The sequence below is a fragment of the Aspergillus multicolor genome, assembly GCF_047715735.1.
Source record: "Aspergillus multicolor strain CBS 133.54 unplaced genomic scaffold BDW74scaffold_9, whole genome shotgun sequence".
NCBI classification, from domain to species: domain Eukaryota; kingdom Fungi; phylum Ascomycota; class Eurotiomycetes; order Eurotiales; family Aspergillaceae; genus Aspergillus; species Aspergillus multicolor.
In genome coordinates, this window is record NW_027395960.1 from 757,650 (window position 1) to 776,265 (window position 18,616).

Sequence of the window (18,616 nt, forward strand, 5' to 3'; positions counted from 1 at the left end):
AAACCGCCGTCGTATGTCGCTCCGCGGGCGCCCTACAATATGCCCCCGCAAGGAACCCCTCAACAGCGGTACATGCCACATCCGCAGCAGCAACAACCACCCCCGTCCGGATACGCAAACTACACCCCTAACCAAACTCCAAACACCTACTCTAATTCCGCTGCCGCTGTGACTTACGCCCGCAGTGCCGCTGAGCAGGCCGCCCTGATGGATCGAAATAGAGTACAGCTGGCCGCGCAGGGGTCTCCCGCACCTCAACCACAACCTCTCCAAGATCATCGCGCTTCGCATGACCGGAGCGTCACCCCCGGTACCAAACAGAGTGCAACACCGGTACCGTGATGAGCCCCTTTCTCTCTACAGAACTACAACTTTCTAAATCTCATTATCTTTTTACTTCTTCTATCCTTTATCCAATTTTTTTTAAATCTCATGCCTTTGTGCCTTTGCCTTTTTGATTCCATCGCAGATAAAGTGGGAGGGTGTTTGGTAAAGGTTACTTACTTGTTTTACTACCTGATGTGGGATGCTCTTTGCTTTGATTCTTTGCACTACTATACCTCTTCTTCTCCCCCTTCTGTCATCCTCCAGGATATCCCTGTTTTTCGACTATTCTTCTACCCTACCTACCTGACCACTGGGGCTCCTGATGGGTATGAGAAATGTGGACAACAAGAGATGGAGGCGACTACCTCACTTCTACTCTAGTTCATGTCTTTCACTTGGTCATCGCCGGGTATATCAAGTATTAGTACTACTATCATCTAGTCTACTTTTTACATTGACGCCATATCTACTTATTTTGGTTATTGTGTTCTTGGTAGCTCCTTATTGCTCGAGGTCTAGTTTCTTTCCTTTTCTCTTTTGAGGCTTAGTCCGGAGAATTGATATGTTCAAGCGTCAAAAACACGCCTCTAGCGGGACGTTTGTAGGTAGAACTTTCATGCTTTGTAGAATTGATATGGAGTAGAATAATAGGCTAGATAGCTAAAAGACTTAATATGGAGCATCAATGATTGACAGCTAAAAACAAACTACTAATACCAACAGGCGAAGACAAAACAGCCGAAAAGCCAACATTGTATATTACACGGAAAAGAAGTCCAGATGGTAAAAGGCAGGATACGAAGACAAGTGGAACGAAGGATACATAGACGAGAGCAAAGGAGATAGCTAATACAAGGAAAGCATGGAAGGGAAGAAGGGAAGAAGGGAAAAAGAGAAGAAGAGAAGAAGAGAAGAAGAGAAGAAGAGAAGAAGAGAAAAAGAGAAAAAGAGAAAAAGAGAAGAGCGTATCCAATTGTATCTCGAGATCCAGATCCGTCGCTAAATGGCAGATAGTAGTATCACTGAGGAATAATGAAGTTTAGAGACACAAGCAAAAAAGACGTAATTTTCACGTCTATAATTCGTTATAAGTACCTGGTTGTGGATGGACTTGACCGGGGTCGTGCGTCATAGATCGGCATACCTCACCGAGAAGCCGAATGTTCGTAGTATCGTGGAAGTCAATTAGTACCGTAGATGAGGTCGCGTAAGGGGTATAAGTCGTGTGACATTGCTGAATCATGGAAGAACCGAGACATAAGTTTGCGTTTAAGTTAAGATCAAATAAATAGCGCCGTAACAGCCATGAAGCCGAAGTATCTAGTGGATGAGTTAGCAGAGTTCATTATACAGAAATGCAAGGAAACATACAAGCCAGCAACCCGCCACCCATCCTGAGATTTGACGAGATGCTCGGTCCCTGTAGAGTTGTGAGAGGCAATGGCGGCCGCGGCACCACCAACAACAGCGACGACGAGAATCCGACCGGCGAACTCGGCGATCATGCTGAAGGCTAGCAAGGGGAGGATAATCGCGGCAGAGGCGATGATGATGGCGGAATGGACAGGTGATGTGGTCTTAGTATCGGAAGCTGTTTGGGGTGTGAGGGAGACTAGATCTTTCGGGTGGTCAAGGAAGCGCATCTCATTAGATGCAATGGGGCTGTTCCCTTTCATCCACTTCCTGTAGGTCTCTACGTCGGAGCCTGCGGCGCGTGGGAGCGTCTGGAGCACCTTGCTATAGGCAGCGAGTGCGTTGTCTGATTGGTCTGGTGTTAGTAAGGGCTGCAAGTTAAATAAAGTGCAGGGTGGCTTACTGTATTGCTCTGTCTTCTGGGTCAATGCGCCCATGACCTCCTCGCGTCTGCAGTGCAGCGACGAGTAGGCCTGCGCCTGCACGTCCATACGTCGGGATGCAGGCATCACCTTAGTGCCCTCCCGCTCGGCGATTCCTCGCCGCTGCATGTCTTCATAGTCATCTAGCACGCGCAGTTCTTCCTCCAGCTGAGATATCTCGTCTTGGAGATATAGGAGCACACGATGATTGACATCTTCGAAGCGACGGTACAGTGGGGGGAGGGTGTATTCCTTGTTCTCTGCTGAGGCACTCAACCGCCACGCCAGGAGTCCATACCCCGTAGGAGTGCGCGATGGTTTGGTATTGCGCCGAACCTTGCGGCTGGGACGGCGCATGTCCTCCTCCGGGCTCTGGGGAGGGGATGGTGGGAAAGGTGCTCGTTGTAGAGAAGAAGATGTTCTCGGGTAATAAGCTTCGGGAACCAATTCCAGATTACGGTGCTCTGGAGGTATTGATCCATCGTAAGAAGTCACAGACCCGACAACGCTGTTTCCTGCATCAGTGGAAGGTCTTCGGTGCTGTCTGGCGAGATGCACTGGTGGTGGGACAGGCGACGGTTCAAACGCGCCTGGAGGTTGCGACTCTCTCGACTTCACGGACGATGTCCGGTTACGATTCTGCACTGGGACTGCTGTGTTTGGCTGTCGAGTAGCAGGTGCAGGTGCAGGTGCAGGTGCAGCAGGGGGTGCAGGAGCTGGGTGAGCCTTTTGTTTTGTGCTCGGTGGGAACGGCGGGCGAAGATCTTCATCGTCCGATGACGAGATATCCGAGTCACTGTTAGACTCGCTGTCGGTGTCGAGGAACTCAAAGACGTTCAGCGCATTGCCATCTTTGCCCTTTGCCTCTGTCTGGGGTGCTGGCGCAGGTTCCGCTTTTGGTGTATAGCCAGAGCCACTGGATTCGGCGCTTCGAGGCGCGACGGGTTGAGCTTTGGAGATGTCTTTCTTAGGCTTCTCAGCTGGCGCTTTGGAGTCTTTCGAGCTGGTAGAGATTATCGAAGCCGCCGAAGATTTGGTCGACTTCCTTGGGCGATTGAAGCCGGAGTAGGTGGGCATTGTGGCAAGGTAAAGTAGGGCTCACAGATTCACGAGAGTGGGCTGGCAGATTGCGGTAACAATAGAATTAGCGCTTTCTCGGCTGATTCAGGCCATGGAACCCAGAGATGCCAAAGGGATGAGGACATGAAGATATAAGAGGGTACAGGTGGGAGATGGCGAGGGTGGGCGCATGTCAAGCAAGCAGGGAGGCCGTGAGGAATTCCAGTTCGATGGCGTTGAAGAATGAAGAATGTCGCACAGCGCCTTGAATCCTTTTGTAATTTTTAGCTTTTCTCCTAGACTTCAGTAGTTCGGAAGAAAGAGGCGCCAACGGATTCAAGCAGCAAGAGTGGAGAAATGGAGCAGGTCGCCTGAGGGTTGGGTATAGAATAGCTGACAAAGAGTCAATATACTGCAAGACGAGCCGATATAAATAACCACTCAGATTGGCCTCCGGCTGCGATAACTGAGAATATGATGACAGGAGACGGCCCCAGGCCCCCAAGATTCAGATCCAGTCTCGTCGAGTCTCACAGTTTCATGCGAACGAAGAGGGAAAAGGCGAAGATCATGGAGGGGCTCGATTCGTCCACACGCGCCTGACTTTGCGCCAAGTGTTACAGGTCGCGCTGTCTAGGATATAATACAAAACTCAAAGAAAGGAACAGATAAGGATATGATGGCTGGGGTTTCTGGAAGAATGGAGATCTTAACAATATATCAGTTCGCAGCCGATGGAGAGCTGCACAGCATCCGGCTGGGTACAGGCGATGCGTTGGCTGCCGCTCACTCGCTGCTGCCAGACGCGCATCCTGGTCGCGCAGTCTAGAATCTTTCTCCCTTGCTGCTCTGACGTTGTTTTCGTCATTTGATCCCGAGCAAACATGTCTGTATCTATACTTCGATGCTGGTTCGGATGCTAGACCTGCCGCAGAGATGCATCAGATGCTTCGCCGTCCTCAGCAATGCATGGCAGTCTCTCCACCAGTTCCTCCCTTACCCAATCTGTATATATTCGGTTAAACCACTGCTTTATCCTGGTAGCAGCCACTTTGTGAGAGGAGTACTAAGTCTGCCGGGGTCCGTGAAGGTACCGGGTACCTTGTACATGGGCGATATAGTTAGTGTCGGCCTTAAGGCAGCAAGCGCGGTGAGTGTTACCGTACCATACTCCCCGCTTCTCCCCGCTTCATACAATTTAGACTCAGAAGGTTCGTTCTCCGGTTCCATACCGTACCCATAGCTGAAGCTGTTATTTTGTCTCCAAGATCGACTGACCAAGTCCAATAGCGACAACTCCTAATCATTACTTTTTATCTGCTTTTTCTACTTCACCCTCTCTCCGTCAGAATTGCTTTGGTCTCGCCGTCCACATGCTTCGATCATGTTTGCGCCATTGCCCCCGCGCGACCGTCCGCTCCGTATCCTGTCCGCGATGCTTGCACCATGAGACTCCGCGGATACGTCTAGCCCGCCAGCAAACCTCACTCTCGCCCTCCTTTCCTCAAATACGCCGTCTACAAACATCCACGACCGGGTCGGAAGAACACATACCACTACGCAAGCAGCTCAAGCAAGGTGCGAAAGCTCTAAAGGCTCAGAAGCGAGAGCGACGAGAACAGGAAGAGGCCTCCCGGCAGAAGTGGGAGTTGACCGTGGGTGTGGAGATCCATGCTCAGCTGAATACAGAGACGAAACTATTCTCAAGTACGAAAACCAACTAATGATTCAGTGACGCGGTGACTCTGACCATTGATGATTGATAGGAGCACCAACTTTACCCTCCGGACTTCCTAATACAAACGTTGCCCTCTTCGATCTCGCCTTCCCAGGCAGTCAACCGGTTAGCCTATCGATAGCTGTGATACTTCGGTGGAAAGGGTGCTGATGGATGAAAGTAGGAATTTCAAGCGGCGACACTCCTCCCTGCCCTTCGTGCTGCCCTTGCTTTGAATTGCGACATTCAGCCGGTGAGCCGTTTCGACCGGAAGCACTATTTCTATCAGGACCAGCCGGCGGGCTATCAGATAACGCAATACTACGGTAGGACGGGTCTCATGGTTTCGTGTATTGGGTATTGACTGGTATAGAACCATTCGCCAGAAATGGTTACCTCGACCTCTTCACCCACGACGGCATTGCGCCGGAAGACGGAGATCGAGTTCGCATCGGCATCAAGCAGATCCAACTCGAACAAGACACTGCAAAGTCGCAAGAATACCCGCCATCTACCCAACTCCTCGATTTCAACCGCGTTTCTCATCCGCTCATTGAGATCATCACGATGCCGCAGATCCACAACCCCGCCACGGCAGCCGCATTTGTGCGCAAGGTCCAGGCAATCCTTCAACACTGCAACAGTGTGACTACAGGAATGGAAGCGGGCGGTCTCCGCGCGGATGTAAACGTTTCGGTCCGGTTACGGGGTGACGGTTCAGGCGCGCACCAATACGGCGGCATCGGTGGTCTCGGCCAGCGCACTGAGATCAAGAACCTGAGCAGTTTCAAAGCGGTGGAGGACGCGATCATCGCAGAGAAGAATAGACAAATTGATGTTCTCGAAAGCGGGGGTGCCGTTGAAGGCGAGACACGGGGCTGGACGATTGGAAGCACCGAAACACGAAGACTTCGAGGAAAAGAGGGCGAGGTTGACTACCGGTATATGCCCGATCCTGATATCCCACCTCTTATAATTGGTGAGGATCTCGTTTCAGCACTTTCAGACACTCTACCGACGGGGCCGGACGCGCTCATCGACATGCTAGTTGGCCAATATGGCCTTCCCATAGAGGACGCGAAACCTCTTATCGAGCTCGACGACGGGGCGCGACTAGAGTATTATCAGGATGTTGTCGATGTCCTACGTGATCTCCAGCAAGATCTCGATGTGAAGGAGCAAGCCGGTCTCGGCCGCGTGGCTGGCAACTGGGTCCTTCATGAACTCGGCGGGTTATTTACCAAGGCTGGCATTTTCTGGGATGCAGAAATAGTAACAGCGAAATCTCTCGCGACGCTCATTGACCAGCTCCAACGCAAACGCATCACCGGAGCGACGGCCAAAAAGGTGCTTGCCATGTTGTTTGAAGGCGACAGACGGCCTATTCTTCAGCTGCTCGAAGAAGAGAACCTGATCCTCCGCCCGCTTTCGCGTGAAGAATACATTGCCCTTGCCGAAGCAGCGATCGAGCTAAACCCGAAGATGGTCGAGCAAATCCGCAGCAAAAACCAGCTTGGCAAGCTGGGCTGGTTCGTAGGCCAGATGATGCGCATGGGCGAAAAAGGCCGAGTAGAGGCCCAGAAGGCCGATGCAGTTTTGCGAGAGCTCATACTTGGCTCGTCTCAGTAACCTGCCTAGTCAGTGTACGATAGGTGTACGCAAAGGTGTATACAAAACAAATGTATAGTATAGATAGCGATGATGTCATGGCCATAATAGATAATGATACCCAACACTCTTTGCGCAACGTGAAACACCGCCTACGTTAGGCGTCCCAGTGATATCTCTCAGCTTTGAATAAGATTGATAATAAAAACCGCAGATACCGCGTGGTGGAGTGGGATGGCAGCCGTCTTTCTCCTCGACCTGTACTTAGGGGAAGGCCGCATTCCCTAAAAGCAGGTCTTAGCGATGCCCCACGGCAGGCCAACACCATAAAGCAAAGGTCGCGTCGCCCTGGATCAAAGGGGATTCTTTCTTCTCTGGAATAATCTCTACTCTTCATTTCTCTCTTCTTCTATCTCTCCAGGTGGTATTTCGCTGCTTGCCAGGTTCTCTGTAGGGCTCTGTTGACTTGTACCTGTGCCTGTTGAGGTAGGTGTTCGTCTGTCTTTCTTTGGCTCGGACTCCACACTGACAGAAGGAGCTATTTTAGTCCTTCTAGAATCTTTTAGCCTGCTTTTTTGCCCATCGCCGGATCTTATCTTGATTATCTCGGTCTCCATCTTGATACTCTTTTTTATTCTGTTATCAGACTCAAGACTCAGCTCAAGATGACTTCGCCCTCCACTATCCAGCAGCGGTTCCTCTCCCAGCCGGACCAGCTCGGTGTTGTTGCTGTCGGCTTTAATGGCGGCCAGGTACGGATACCCGCGGCTCTGCTCTGTCGATCTTCTCTGCATACCGCTTCGCTGCAGCCACCACACCACATTATGCTCTTCTGCAGGGAAACCTTGTAAACTCACTCGGACAAAGGGCTAACATGCTGTCTCGTGACACCAGTGCAAGCTTGGCGTTGAGGCTGCCCCCATGGCGCTTATCGAAGCCGGCCTTCTCGACCAGCTCCGCGACGATCTCGACTACAAGATTGACTACGATAACACCGTGCACTACTACGAGAATGAGATCCCCGCGGAAGACCCGGACCACCGCGGCATGAAGAAGCCGCGTGCTGTCAGTGCTGTCACGGAAACCCTCAGCTCGCAGACCTACGAGCACTCTAGGCAGGGCAAGTTCACGCTTACCCTTGGCGGAGACCACTCGATCGCGATCGGAAGTATCTCTGGTATCGCGAAGGCGACGCGCGAGAGGTTGGGTCGGGAAATCGGTGTTATCTGGGTCGATGCGCATGCTGATATCAACATTCCTGAGATGAGCCCCAGTGGGAACATCCATGGCATGCCGATGGCGTTCCTGACAAGATTGGCGACCGAGGAGAAGAAGGATATCTTTGGGTGGTTGCAGGAGGAGCACAAGGTTAACCTCCACAAGCTGGTGTACATTGGTCTGAGGGATGTGGATCGCGGAGAGAAGAAGCTGCTGCGGGAGCATGGAATCAAGGCGTTCAGCATGCACGATGTTGATCGGTACGACCCCCTTCCTTCCACATCCTACTCATGCCCTTTTTTATCTTCCAGCCCTGAGGAAAGCATCGCTAACGTTAAACCCCTGCACAGCCACGGAATTGGCCGCGTCGTCGAGATGGCTCTCGCTCACATTGGAAACGACACTCCGATCCACTTGTCGTTCGACGTGGATGCGCTCGACCCCCAGTGGGCGCCTAGCACTGGAACTCCGGTGCGTGGAGGATTGACCCTCCGCGAGGGAGACTTCATCTGCGAGTGTGTTCACGAGACAGGCAACCTCATCTCCATGGATCTCGTTGAGGTCAACCCCAGCCTAGAGGAGGTAGGTGCTTCCGAGACCATTCGGACCGGATGCTCGTTGGTGCGCAGTGCGCTTGGAGATACCCTGCTTTAGAGTCTGTAAAGTATGTCAGTCAGTCAGCGATTCGAAAACAGAGCTAGACAAGAATAATGATTAATGAAGATCGTCGAGTTGTTCAACAATGAAGTTGTGTGATGTCTCGGAGCGATCTGAACTGGATCTGGACCCCTGCCACCGGAATTAATCTGGAGTATACAAAAGGAAAACAAACCCCCGCCTCCCCATTTTCTTCCCAACGCCATCATTCTCCTTTCAAGTCAAGTCAATTTCAAAGTCAAAATTCTCGAAGTCTTTCTTCTCCATATCGTCATTCCCAAGACATCTCGAAAGACTCAAATTCCACCACATTCCAACGCCCAACACCTTGTCACCCAACCCAGGCCCCGCTTATGTAACGCCGATCACGACTCGACCAGCGCATCGCATCTCCAGACTTCCTGCAATACAGCCTCACTCCGGACAGCGCGGATGCGCTGGCTTCGGCCTTGCCCTCTCGCCTACAGCTTCTGAGCACTTACACCGCCCAATTGACCTTGCGCTGGCGTGACGCGTACTCGATAGGTCTCACGCTCGAGTCTACCCGATCTATAGAAAGTACTATACTTCTTTGCCCTAAACACCAGACCGACGTTTTGGCTTCAGCCCAGCGTCATTGATATGCGACGCGACACCCGCTCTAATCAACAATAACCTTGTCATAAATCACCGCTGCCGAAATATCATACAAAGCAGAGAAGAGAAGACAATAGCACACATACAACGATGCCCCGCCGGCACGCCCCCAAACACTACCTCTGGCCCGAGATCCAACTGAACATCTGGATCCTCATCGTCCTTGCAGCGTCCTGCGTGTGCCTGGGTATCTTCGCGTGGTTCATCTCCGTCCAGACGGAGCTCGATCTTGGTATACCATGGTACGTTACACCACTCTCCACTTCCACCATCCATCCCCAGCATACTAACAAAACGATCTTAGGCTCTTCCCATTCATGCTCACAACCTCCGCCCTCGCCCTCTTCTTCATAATCTTCGTCCTCGTCCTCGCGGCACAGGGGTTCTTACTCCCGGGGATAATAATTGTCGGCACATTCATCCTCTTCGCGTTATGGCTGACGGGCCTGATCGAGACGAGTCTGCAGATGTACGGCGTTGTCGCGGACATAAACCATAACTGCCAGATCTGGGTGTATGATAATAAGGTTGGAGGGGATAATTTGGATACGATGGCTTGGATTGCGCAGAGTAATATTTGTACGTTGTTCCTATCTTTCCTCTATTTTTGGAGATGTGCTTGGAAGAGAGGGCGATGCTGATCGTGTTTGATAGGTAATTGCTGGCGGACGGCGTTCGCGTTCGAGCTGATCAATACTGTGTTCTTTCTGTGGATGATTATCATGGCTTGGAAGGTGCATCGCGATGTGCATCATCCACGATGATGGTCAGATCTACGGAGTAATTCGAGCTTGTTTCCACTTTATCTGATTTCGGGGTCCGCGGCCTCGATTTTTTCTTGCTCTCTCTGTTCGATGGATTCATGATGCAACGTTATGTGATGTGATATGTGAGGATATAGGATACCTTCTGTTCATACTATTTTGTGATTTGTGTTTATTTACCTTCATGTTCGACGATGCATATATGGCGTACACTACAGCGTTGATTTCATTTAACCAGAGTTTCCAATTTACTCGATCCAATACTTACTAGAATTATGTACCATTCGACACCAAGTTAGCTAAGATGCGTGATTGACTACGAGGAAAAAGCAGATCCAATTGGTACCATTCCATTCATATTTCCGGAGCTCACTTAGCCAGGGCCAGGTACAGACCCCGACGTCAGCGATATAGACAAATAGCCAGGCTAGTCAGCTATATGTATCACAATTTGATAAGACATAAAGAATAAGTCATAAAGAAAGTGAAGAAGAGAACCTAATCGAAGTTGCAGTCGAAGCCACCAAACCAACGCCTCGCTATGCGATCTCAACCGATCGATCAATGGACGCTGACCACAGCCGTACGTAGGCTCAGCTGTATGCGCAACAGAAAAATGTACAACCAGGCATCAAGACCTAGGGGCACCATAATGTCGGCAGGATTAGCCATCTTCCTCAGATATGGCCTCTTCGACATTCGAGTCATACCCGCCTTCTTCGAACGCGGCAAGCATCTCGCGCTCCAGTTCGTCGTCGTCCTCGGCGGGGTCTTCGGGGTACGTTGAGTCTGGGTTGCGGGATGAAGCGGCCTCTTCTTCTGTTTCAGGAAATGCCACGTCGGGGATGTCATTATCATCGGCATCAGCATTGACGGTGTCGGTATCGGTGCTGGTGCTGGTGCTGGTGCTGGGAGCCGTGGCAGTAGCATCAGGATTTGAACTTGGTCCGCTTATGCTTGCGCTAGCGACTTCCTTTAACCCTGTGCTCCGCTCATACGACCGCTTGATGCGCTGCGAGAGACGAGAGCCTGCGGCATCCCCGGATTCTTGGGTATACGAGTTATTTTCTTCTTCGATGTCGACTTCGTCGTCGCGCTTGCGTTTCAGTTCTGGGTTGGAGGTAGGAGGGCGTTCGTTTTGCTCCAACCAGGAGGCCTCGGTGTCGCTTTCGCTTTCGTCGTCGCTGCCTAGGAACTCTTTGAGTTCGTCGTGGACGGCTGCCTCCTCATCTTGGTCGAAACCAAGCTCGGTGATCCCGGCAGACTTGAGGATCTCGTCATTGAGCTCTGAGGCGTCCTCGGTATCTGTGAGAGACCCGCCCGAGGCTTCTTCATCGGATGTTGAAATCCATGAACTCTCGGCTACTTCTTTGGAGCTAGGTTGCTCCTCCGGGTGGGTAGGGACGAGATACGGACCTTCGTCTAAGCGTTTCCACTGCAATAGACAATCTATAAGCCATTGCTTCCAGACGATCTTGATCCTTGGGTTCTTGACTGCTTGTCGGAACTTCTCAGTGCGCTTGCCAGCTGAGAGAAGATGGGTGGTTTTATGGGTGATTCGGTTCTCGAATACGACACCGAAAGTCCTCGCGTGTTGGGCTAACTCGATGTTGGCTATGTCCTCGTTCAATTTCCATAAGCCCGAATGGGCGACGAAAACACCAACCATGACGCGGCGCTTGATCGCTGGTAGAATGTCCTTGACATCAGGCACTAGCTTTAGGTCAACGTCTTTTTCCTTCGATATAGCCTTTTCACCACGTAGGGCTGCCACTCGTCCTCCTAAGCCTCGCGCACGTTTCTTATCGTATTCGTCATAGAACTTTCGGTGAACCTGCTCGAGTCGTTCAGATAGCTTGATGAGTTCCTGGTCATTGTCGACCAGCAGAATATGGCGTGGCTTCTCTGGAACTTGAGATTCGTCCACGCTGGACTCGCTGGAATCCGCCGACTCATCCTCGGCATCCAGCTCTTTTTGTCTCTGTAAAAGCGGACGGTCCTCGACCTGATGTAATATCGTCTCGTCTTGCGCCTCTGTCTGCTCTTGCAGCAGCCTCGGATTGTCTCCGCCGCCCATTGTCACCAGCTGCTCCAATGTTGATATCTCTGTTGCGTCGGATCCTTCGGTCGACCCATTGACCTGTGATCGGACTGGTGGAGTCGGATTGATTTCCTGATTCTCCCCTGGAGCTTCCAACTCATCCTGCTTTTTGGGTAGAAAGCTCGAGTTGATGTCTCCACACCCGACAAAGAAGTCATACGGTATGACCTTGATAAGATTAGGGCTCCACCGCCAAACATCCCCGCGGTCGTCGATGATGACGACCATCTTTGTGTCCACAGGAAAGAGTCTATGCAGGTTCTTAACAGACAAGCTTCCACTCTCGTCACGACTGAGGATACGATCACCGAAGAGCTTCCGATCCGGGTCTATGATACCAGCGATAGCTTGGGCATATGATCTAGTTCCCATCGTGTAGATGTGCAGCTCGTACATCTCGGAGACGTTCTCTAAGAATTCTTCCAGCCCTGGGCGCAGCTTAATATAGTACCAACAGCCACGCACAACAGGACCGTCTTCTACCAGCTGAAATGCACGCACATCGCTCACTGCTGCGTGGTTCGGACTATCCTTGTCCGCCATCCACACCCCGACGGTAGGATCACATGCCGCCTGGATGATCGTTTGGTCGAGATCGACTACGAGCGAGAGTTTTCGGTTTGCTAACAGACGCCGTTTCGCATCTTCTTCCACGCGGACGGCTTCGCGTTCGCTTACGGTAAGCGCGGTATTATCATGCGTCATTTGAATGGGAGCCCGCATAGAATCCGTGGTCTCTGTATTATAAGTTGCCCTAGACCAGTTAGCGAAGTGATATCGAAGTGTCCATTCGGATACATACTCAGTCATGTCCTTGCCACACTCGGCGCAGAGGCCACCATACTGGACTTCGTGCGCACATGGCTCATCGATCTCGATAACATCAACACTGGCCAAGTTAGCAACCGTACAAACCTACTCAGGCGAGAGAGAAAAAGCGACTTACGGCCCGTCGATAACGTCTCCTTTGCTAATCTTCCAGTGCACAATATTCCCATCAACGGTCGACTCGAACCGAGTAGGAAACGACCGCTTGACGTCGACCTTGTTACCCCACCCATCCCCCTCCGTCACTGTTGTCTCGTAGACATACCAAAACAGCGCCTCGTTCCTCTCCACCTCATCACCCGGCTCCTTCAGCAGCGACGTAACGGTGATGGGGTAGTGGAGACTCGGCGGTAAACGAAGAAGCATGCTCTGTACCGATGTTGTGTTCCTCGCGTGTCTTGTCTCGCTCCCTCGTTATCCTCCGCAATCTCAATAGATACAATGGGTGGATAAGGCCGCGGGGTGGCAGTAATCGCGATATAAAAGGTCTTCTCCGAGAGCTATGGAGCCATGCCCGTCGACCTCCGTCACTGAAACACCAAGCCTCCAACGGTCACTGAATATGATAAAAGGTTTTGAATCAAATATGCGACCGGGGAAAGAACGATAAAGCTTAATCTCTTTGATGTCGCGCGGAGAAGATGAGGTACTTGGGTGTTGCTACCAGCGCACGCGACGAGGGAATGCAAAGGAAAGAAGTTTGGGTTCAAAGGAGGGCTAATCGCATCCCACAGCAAACAGAACCTGTGGAGAAGGACCTCGGAATATGAAAGAAGCTGAGTTTTAGAACAAAACAAGAAAAGAGGAGTGTGAAGAAAGCAGGTCGCAGAGATGGGGTGATGAAAGAGCGAGTGACCTCAAGGCTCATCAAAGGCTCAAAGAAGGTTGGCAGCCAGCTCGGCAAGGCAGCAACCAGGGTTCTGTAGGCGGTAAAAGCTGACCGTGCGGGGCCGTGCTCCAGACTCGGCCCAGACCTGTAAGCTGTCCGACTAGCTCCAAGCACGCGCCTCGTTTCGCCGGGGCCAAGGTTCCTTTGTACTGGGTACTTACTGCTAGGCTACGCTACGTTGCTATGGATTCTGTGATTGAGATGGCCATTCAGGTCTAAATGCTACTTTGCAGCCACAGGGTGCCACTAGCTCAGGCAAAATTCAATAACGATGAGCCACAACATTATCACAACGAATCGCCGATTAGGGAGACAGGTGAACAGTTGTTCCTCAGCTTCGAAATTAAGCCATAAGATCATTCACAATAGCAGCTACTGAGGTGTCCGACATAGGGCTCCTCACTCGAGCAGAAAACAAGCGGCAAATCAAGGCGCGGACGAAGTAGGGTACATAAACGACGATTGCCTGACCATTTACTTGGCCTTGGCAAGACCAACGGCGCCGTTGCCGAGGTCATACACGCTGTACCACTTGCGCAAGAAAGCATCACCGAGAATGGCAAGAGGGCCAACGGGCTCGGGGAAGTCCATGCCCATGAAAGCGCTGATGCAAGATCCCTGGACCTCGAGGGTGTAGCCGTGGGGACCGATGGTGAAGTTATGGCCAGCCAGAGTGAACGTGAGGTCGGGAAGAGAATCGCGCTTGGCACAGTCAATGCTGTACTGGCCAGTGAATCCCTTCTTGGCACCAATTTCAGAGTTGCTTTCCAAATGTCAGTATCTGGTCAAAGAACGCAAGCTGGCAGGGGTACTACTTACATCATTTCAGCGAGGTTGGAAGGGAGGGCAATCAGAGAAGTACCGGTGTCGAGGATGACACCAGTGTTCTCGAGCTCAGCAACCTCGTTGCCAAGAGCAATGGCGTCAAGGTCAACCTCCCAGTAGGCCTTGCGGCGAAGGGGAATCTTAATCAGCTCGCCCTCATAGTGGTCCTTGTCAATACCACCGAATGTGGCCACGGAGCTGTCGCCCTCCTTGTTGGCATCTCCAAGGTAGAAAGCAAAGACTGGCTCGTCAAGGAGACCCTGGTTAATCATGTTGTAAAAGGGAGGGACAATCTTGTTGACGGAGATGGTGTCGAATCCGAGACCGAGAATGCCGTCGAAGCGGCCAAAGGCAAACGCCAAACCAGGCTCGCTAGTAGCCTCGGCAAAGTCTTGTCCCTTGACCTTCAAGTCACCGATCTGAAGGTTGTCCTTGGACACGAATCCGCTCAAGCTGCCGGATCCGTACCTGATGGCGAACTCGGTGCCGTTCTTCTTGTACGTGGAAGAGGAGGAAGAATCAAACTTCTGGTGGAGATAGCAGGCGATGGAACCACACTCCGACGATGGAACCCACAGGTTGGAGCTACCAGTATCGAGGACGACTTTAAAGGACTGGGGAGGGGTACCGAGCGTGATCTCAGAGAAGTCTAGCAAAGTCAGTATTCCTCAGCCGCGAAGGGACTGAGATAACATACATTGGGCGTTCATGAAGTTGTCAACCAAGACATCGTGGCTGCCAAGGGCGTTGACGGGCTCGTCATCAAGCACCTGCTGCTGGAACTGGCCCATGTACTTCTGGCCCAGAGCGTTTGCATGGTCGGCAATGTTGCGAGTGATCTATCCATGTGCATCAGTAACAGTCACAGCCGGCTTTTATCATCTTCATTAGATGGAATCATCTTGAATACTTACAAACTGTTCGGTCAGGGGGACCTTGTTGAGCTTGAGCTTGTGGACCTCGGCGGAGGCATAGCCCAGCAGCACGGAAGCTGTGAGCAAGGAGGTCTTCATGATGGGCGAAGACGAGATCAAAATGAGTGAGGGAGCGAAGCGAAAGAATGAGCTTTACAAATAAAGACCAGGGCGATGATGGGAGGAGCGGCGAGATGATAGGAAGGGGTTGGAGATGGAAGATGAGGTCGAGCAGGAGAGGTGAGATGATGCAGTGCTCAGGCGGCCCCGGGTGACCTGCTCAGACTGGTTGCGGAGCGACACGGGGGGCAGCCAATCACCGCAACCCCATCTGCGTCATCGGACCCGGCGTTTAGGCAGACGAGCTTAAAGGTAACTGCGTTTCTCTCCGTTGTATAACGAAAAGGGTCTCTTTTAGTCGTAGTATAATACCTACACTTTATCCTCAAAATATTCCGCACACTCTAAGCTTGTTACGGTGTTTTTACTTGGATGTCTTCGGGTATGGAGTACCTTGAGGCTTTATCACGCAAGCAAGCTGGAGCATGATAAGCGCCGACAGATACGGACTAGATGCTCCTTATCAGCCGACATCTTAACCTTAGGCATGCAGCAAGATCGTCAGGCACGAATCCTGAGATGCTGGGATAACCTTGCGAGATCATTGTTATCGCGGAGTCTAAGCCAGCTTCAGGGGAACTATAGCGTTCTGTTGCTTGTATTATCGCCGGATTATGGGTTAACTATCATTACGGAGTAGGTAGGTTCTGAGAAAAATTCAAGGAAGTTGAGAGAAATGGGTTCCTTGGTGATCCACATAGCACAGCGAGTGATACGAATATATACTTCCGCGTTGCATCAGCCACGTAATTGATCATCAAGTAACCATTACTACGTACCAAACCAGCGCACACTAAGCAGGAGGCATTATACTACCATTTCTAGCCAGAGATTCTGATAATACAGTTTATTTCTACCTTCTCGCTATGCACAGCCAAGGACACCACCTCACATTATGGAACGACAAACTATCTACCGGTAGAATTCGAGTCTAAAACATAATTAGTACCATATCAGAATTGATAAAAGCAGCACTGAGAATATACCTGTCGGCTTCCTGCCCGGTCTTGACTTGAGCAGAGTAAGCATCTTCAAGGTCGGATTGAATGATGTTGTATCGGTTCTTGCGAACTGCGCGGAGACCTGCCTCTTGCATGATCGCTGCAATAACAGCACCAGACAAAGGCTCATTTCGGACAATAAGCGAGTCCAGATCCACCTCAGGCGACAAAGACATTTTAGACGCGATGGTGGAGAAAATAAGGCGGCGTTCTCTCCTATCCCGGAGAGAGGGGAATTCGATCTTACGGTCCAGACGACCGGGTCGAAGCAGGGCTGGATCCAGGGTATCTGCTCGGTTGGTGGCCATGATAACCTTGACGTTGCTTGTTTGCTCGAAACCATCCATCTGGTTTAGAAGCTCAAGCAGGATACGCTGAACTTCGCGGTCAGCACCAGTCTGTGCATCGAAACGCTTCGTAGCGATAGCATCAATTTCATCGATGAAAATGATAGCCGGCGAGTTCTCTCGCGCCATTCTGAAAACATCGCGGACCATACGAGGCCCCTCTCCGAGATACTTCTGCACGAATTCTGAACCGTTCACTCGAATGAAGCTAGCCGTCGTGCTGTTTGCAACGGCCTTGACAAGCATAGTTTTTCCGGTACCGGGAGGGCCGTATAAGAGAACACCGCGAGGAGGATCGATACCTGGAGAGAGGCAAGACATTCATTAGAAAAGCGACAAGTGACACAAACGAGCGAGAAGTAGATCCATACCGATTTGCTTGTAGAGGTCGAAGTGCGTCAGAGGAAGCTCAACGGCTTCTCTGATTTCCTGTTTCTGCATATCAAGGCCACCAACGTCCGCGTATGTGACATCCGGTTTTTCATTCTCGCCCAACATGGCAATAGAAGAGTCTGCCTCTGGAGGTAGAATATCAACAAGGGCATTGGAATGACGATGCAGAGCAACGGAGGACGATGGCTTCAGCTTTTCGCGATCAAGGGTGGAGAGAATGCGGACAACGTAGTTCGATCCGGTCGACGACTGTACAATACCGGTGCTATGGTCGATGTTAGTTCATCCCTCAGCCTTAAGATTTGCGAAACTGCGGACTGTCGTACTTCTGATCAATCGCTTCCATAAACTGGCCTATCACCAAGGGTACGCTCTGTATCCGCTTGATTTCCTCCTGTGCACGAACAAGTTCCCTCTTCAAGCTCCTACAGCATGAGATTAATAATCAACAGCGTAATGATTCGCGACAGCAAACAAACCTTTGCTCATCTTTGATGTATTCCTCTTGGAGCTTAATGTACCTGAAGTCATTCGGTCAGCTTGAAAGCGGGCTTCGGATTCTGGTCGTAACATACTCTAAATGCCTTTGCAGTTTCTTCAAAGTGGCGTATTCATCGCCGTCATCGGCCCCTGTGCCTTCGAGCGAATCGATGTTCGGAATAGTATCCAAGGGAGCTGCCTTCGTGTAAGACGAGAGGGCGCTCGCCGGGTTCTCCACGGCAACGTCTCCCATTGCGGATGGCTCTTGTTGAAGGCGTGAGAAAAAGGAGGTTTGGGTGAGACTTTCGAGAGGACGTCGGAGACAAAGTGATGGTTGTAGCTGCGGGATGTAGTTGGGGTGTTTGGAAAGATCTGGAGCTTCGCCTTCAGCAACGATGCTCCCGGGATGGCGTAGCTCATAGCACGTGACCTTGGCTTGGCGTTCCATCATAAGCGGCGCGCCTATAGTTTCAAGATCCAGGTGGATTGCATGCGATAGTTTACAGGGCAGTTAGATGCATGCGTTGGATACTAAGTATTAGGAGCGTGAAGAATGCATCGTCAATCCCGCCTAAGACGCCTTGCAACCACAGGAACAGACATTTCGCCTACAATAGTCTCGAGCAATTGGCTGCTATTCGGCGAGGTACGTACTATTGGATTTCAGGTCAAAGTGACAAGACTTCTATCTTCTCCGTACGAGTCTCCCTGCGTGTAACTGTAATCTCCTCGGGATCTTACTTAGAGCATTTCAACTTTAGCGTATTGCTGTTGATCACCGGTTCGGCAACAACCACTGATTTCAAATGCCTGGTCTGAAATGACGCAGTAGACAACGCGGCGTCTGGGGCTGAAGCATCTATTCCATTCAATTTCAGTCTCAGGAGCAATGCTTTA

The 18,616-nt window shown here is 51.2% G+C and overlaps 8 protein-coding genes across 8 annotated transcripts; 4 read left to right on the forward strand and 4 right to left on the reverse strand.

Annotated features, from left to right (window-relative positions):
* Window positions 1-496: 496 nt before the first annotated feature.
* BDW74DRAFT_140719 (uncharacterized protein) lies at window positions 497-909 on the forward strand. Its single transcript, XM_073722519.1, has one exon. It carries the CDS (start codon window positions 650-652, stop codon window positions 866-868), a length of 219 nt encoding a protein of 72 aa, XP_073585026.1. The 5' UTR covers window positions 497-649; the 3' UTR covers window positions 869-909.
* A 24-nt stretch (window positions 910-933) lies between these two features.
* On the reverse strand, window positions 934-3,538 carry BDW74DRAFT_140723 (uncharacterized protein). Its single transcript, XM_073722520.1, has 3 exons — window positions 2,144-3,538; window positions 1,699-2,086; window positions 934-1,647 (listed from the first exon to the last, which is right to left on the reverse strand). The coding sequence occupies exons 1-3, from the start codon at window positions 3,237-3,239 to the stop codon at window positions 1,608-1,610; spliced, it is 1,524 nt and encodes a 507-aa protein (XP_073585027.1). The 5' UTR covers window positions 3,240-3,538; the 3' UTR covers window positions 934-1,607.
* Window positions 3,539-4,531: 993 nt separating this feature from the next.
* BDW74DRAFT_151678 (glutamyl-tRNA(Gln) amidotransferase subunit PET112) lies at window positions 4,532-6,781 on the forward strand. The gene is made up of 4 exons (XM_073724229.1): window positions 4,532-4,928; window positions 4,988-5,064; window positions 5,123-5,264; window positions 5,312-6,781. Exons 1-4 carry the CDS (start codon window positions 4,595-4,597, stop codon window positions 6,565-6,567), a joined length of 1,809 nt encoding a protein of 602 aa, XP_073585028.1. The 5' UTR covers window positions 4,532-4,594; the 3' UTR covers window positions 6,568-6,781.
* A 322-nt stretch (window positions 6,782-7,103) lies between these two features.
* On the forward strand, window positions 7,104-8,430 carry BDW74DRAFT_140774 (arginase). Its single transcript, XM_073722522.1, has 3 exons — window positions 7,104-7,298; window positions 7,441-8,024; window positions 8,115-8,430. Exons 1-3 carry the CDS (start codon window positions 7,212-7,214, stop codon window positions 8,416-8,418), a joined length of 975 nt encoding a protein of 324 aa, XP_073585029.1. The 5' UTR covers window positions 7,104-7,211; the 3' UTR covers window positions 8,419-8,430.
* A 717-nt stretch (window positions 8,431-9,147) lies between these two features.
* BDW74DRAFT_177320 (uncharacterized protein) lies at window positions 9,148-9,821 on the forward strand (the record flags this gene model as incomplete). The annotated part of the gene is made up of 3 exons (XM_073728852.1): window positions 9,148-9,299; window positions 9,362-9,636; window positions 9,712-9,821. The coding sequence occupies 3 exons, from the start codon at window positions 9,148-9,150 to the stop codon at window positions 9,819-9,821; spliced, it is 537 nt and encodes a 178-aa protein (XP_073585030.1).
* A 288-nt stretch (window positions 9,822-10,109) lies between these two features.
* On the reverse strand, window positions 10,110-13,587 carry fcpA (protein-serine/threonine phosphatase). Its single transcript, XM_073724230.1, has 3 exons — window positions 12,869-13,587; window positions 12,725-12,811; window positions 10,110-12,676 (listed from the first exon to the last, which is right to left on the reverse strand). Exons 1-3 carry the CDS (start codon window positions 13,114-13,116, stop codon window positions 10,486-10,488), a joined length of 2,526 nt encoding a protein of 841 aa, XP_073585031.1. The 5' UTR covers window positions 13,117-13,587; the 3' UTR covers window positions 10,110-10,485.
* Window positions 13,588-13,827: 240 nt separating this feature from the next.
* BDW74DRAFT_151687 (uncharacterized protein) lies at window positions 13,828-15,592 on the reverse strand. The gene is made up of 4 exons (XM_073724231.1): window positions 15,379-15,592; window positions 15,162-15,303; window positions 14,459-15,113; window positions 13,828-14,402 (listed from the first exon to the last, which is right to left on the reverse strand). The coding sequence occupies exons 1-4, from the start codon at window positions 15,475-15,477 to the stop codon at window positions 14,114-14,116; spliced, it is 1,185 nt and encodes a 394-aa protein (XP_073585032.1). The 5' UTR covers window positions 15,478-15,592; the 3' UTR covers window positions 13,828-14,113.
* Window positions 15,593-16,330: 738 nt separating this feature from the next.
* On the reverse strand, window positions 16,331-18,074 carry rpt3 (proteasome regulatory particle base subunit RPT3). The gene is made up of 6 exons (XM_073724232.1): window positions 17,815-18,074; window positions 17,719-17,760; window positions 17,566-17,664; window positions 17,218-17,504; window positions 16,485-17,148; window positions 16,331-16,429 (listed from the first exon to the last, which is right to left on the reverse strand). Exons 1-6 carry the CDS (start codon window positions 17,970-17,972, stop codon window positions 16,411-16,413), a joined length of 1,269 nt encoding a protein of 422 aa, XP_073585033.1. The 5' UTR covers window positions 17,973-18,074; the 3' UTR covers window positions 16,331-16,410.
* Window positions 18,075-18,616: the final 542 nt, after the last annotated feature.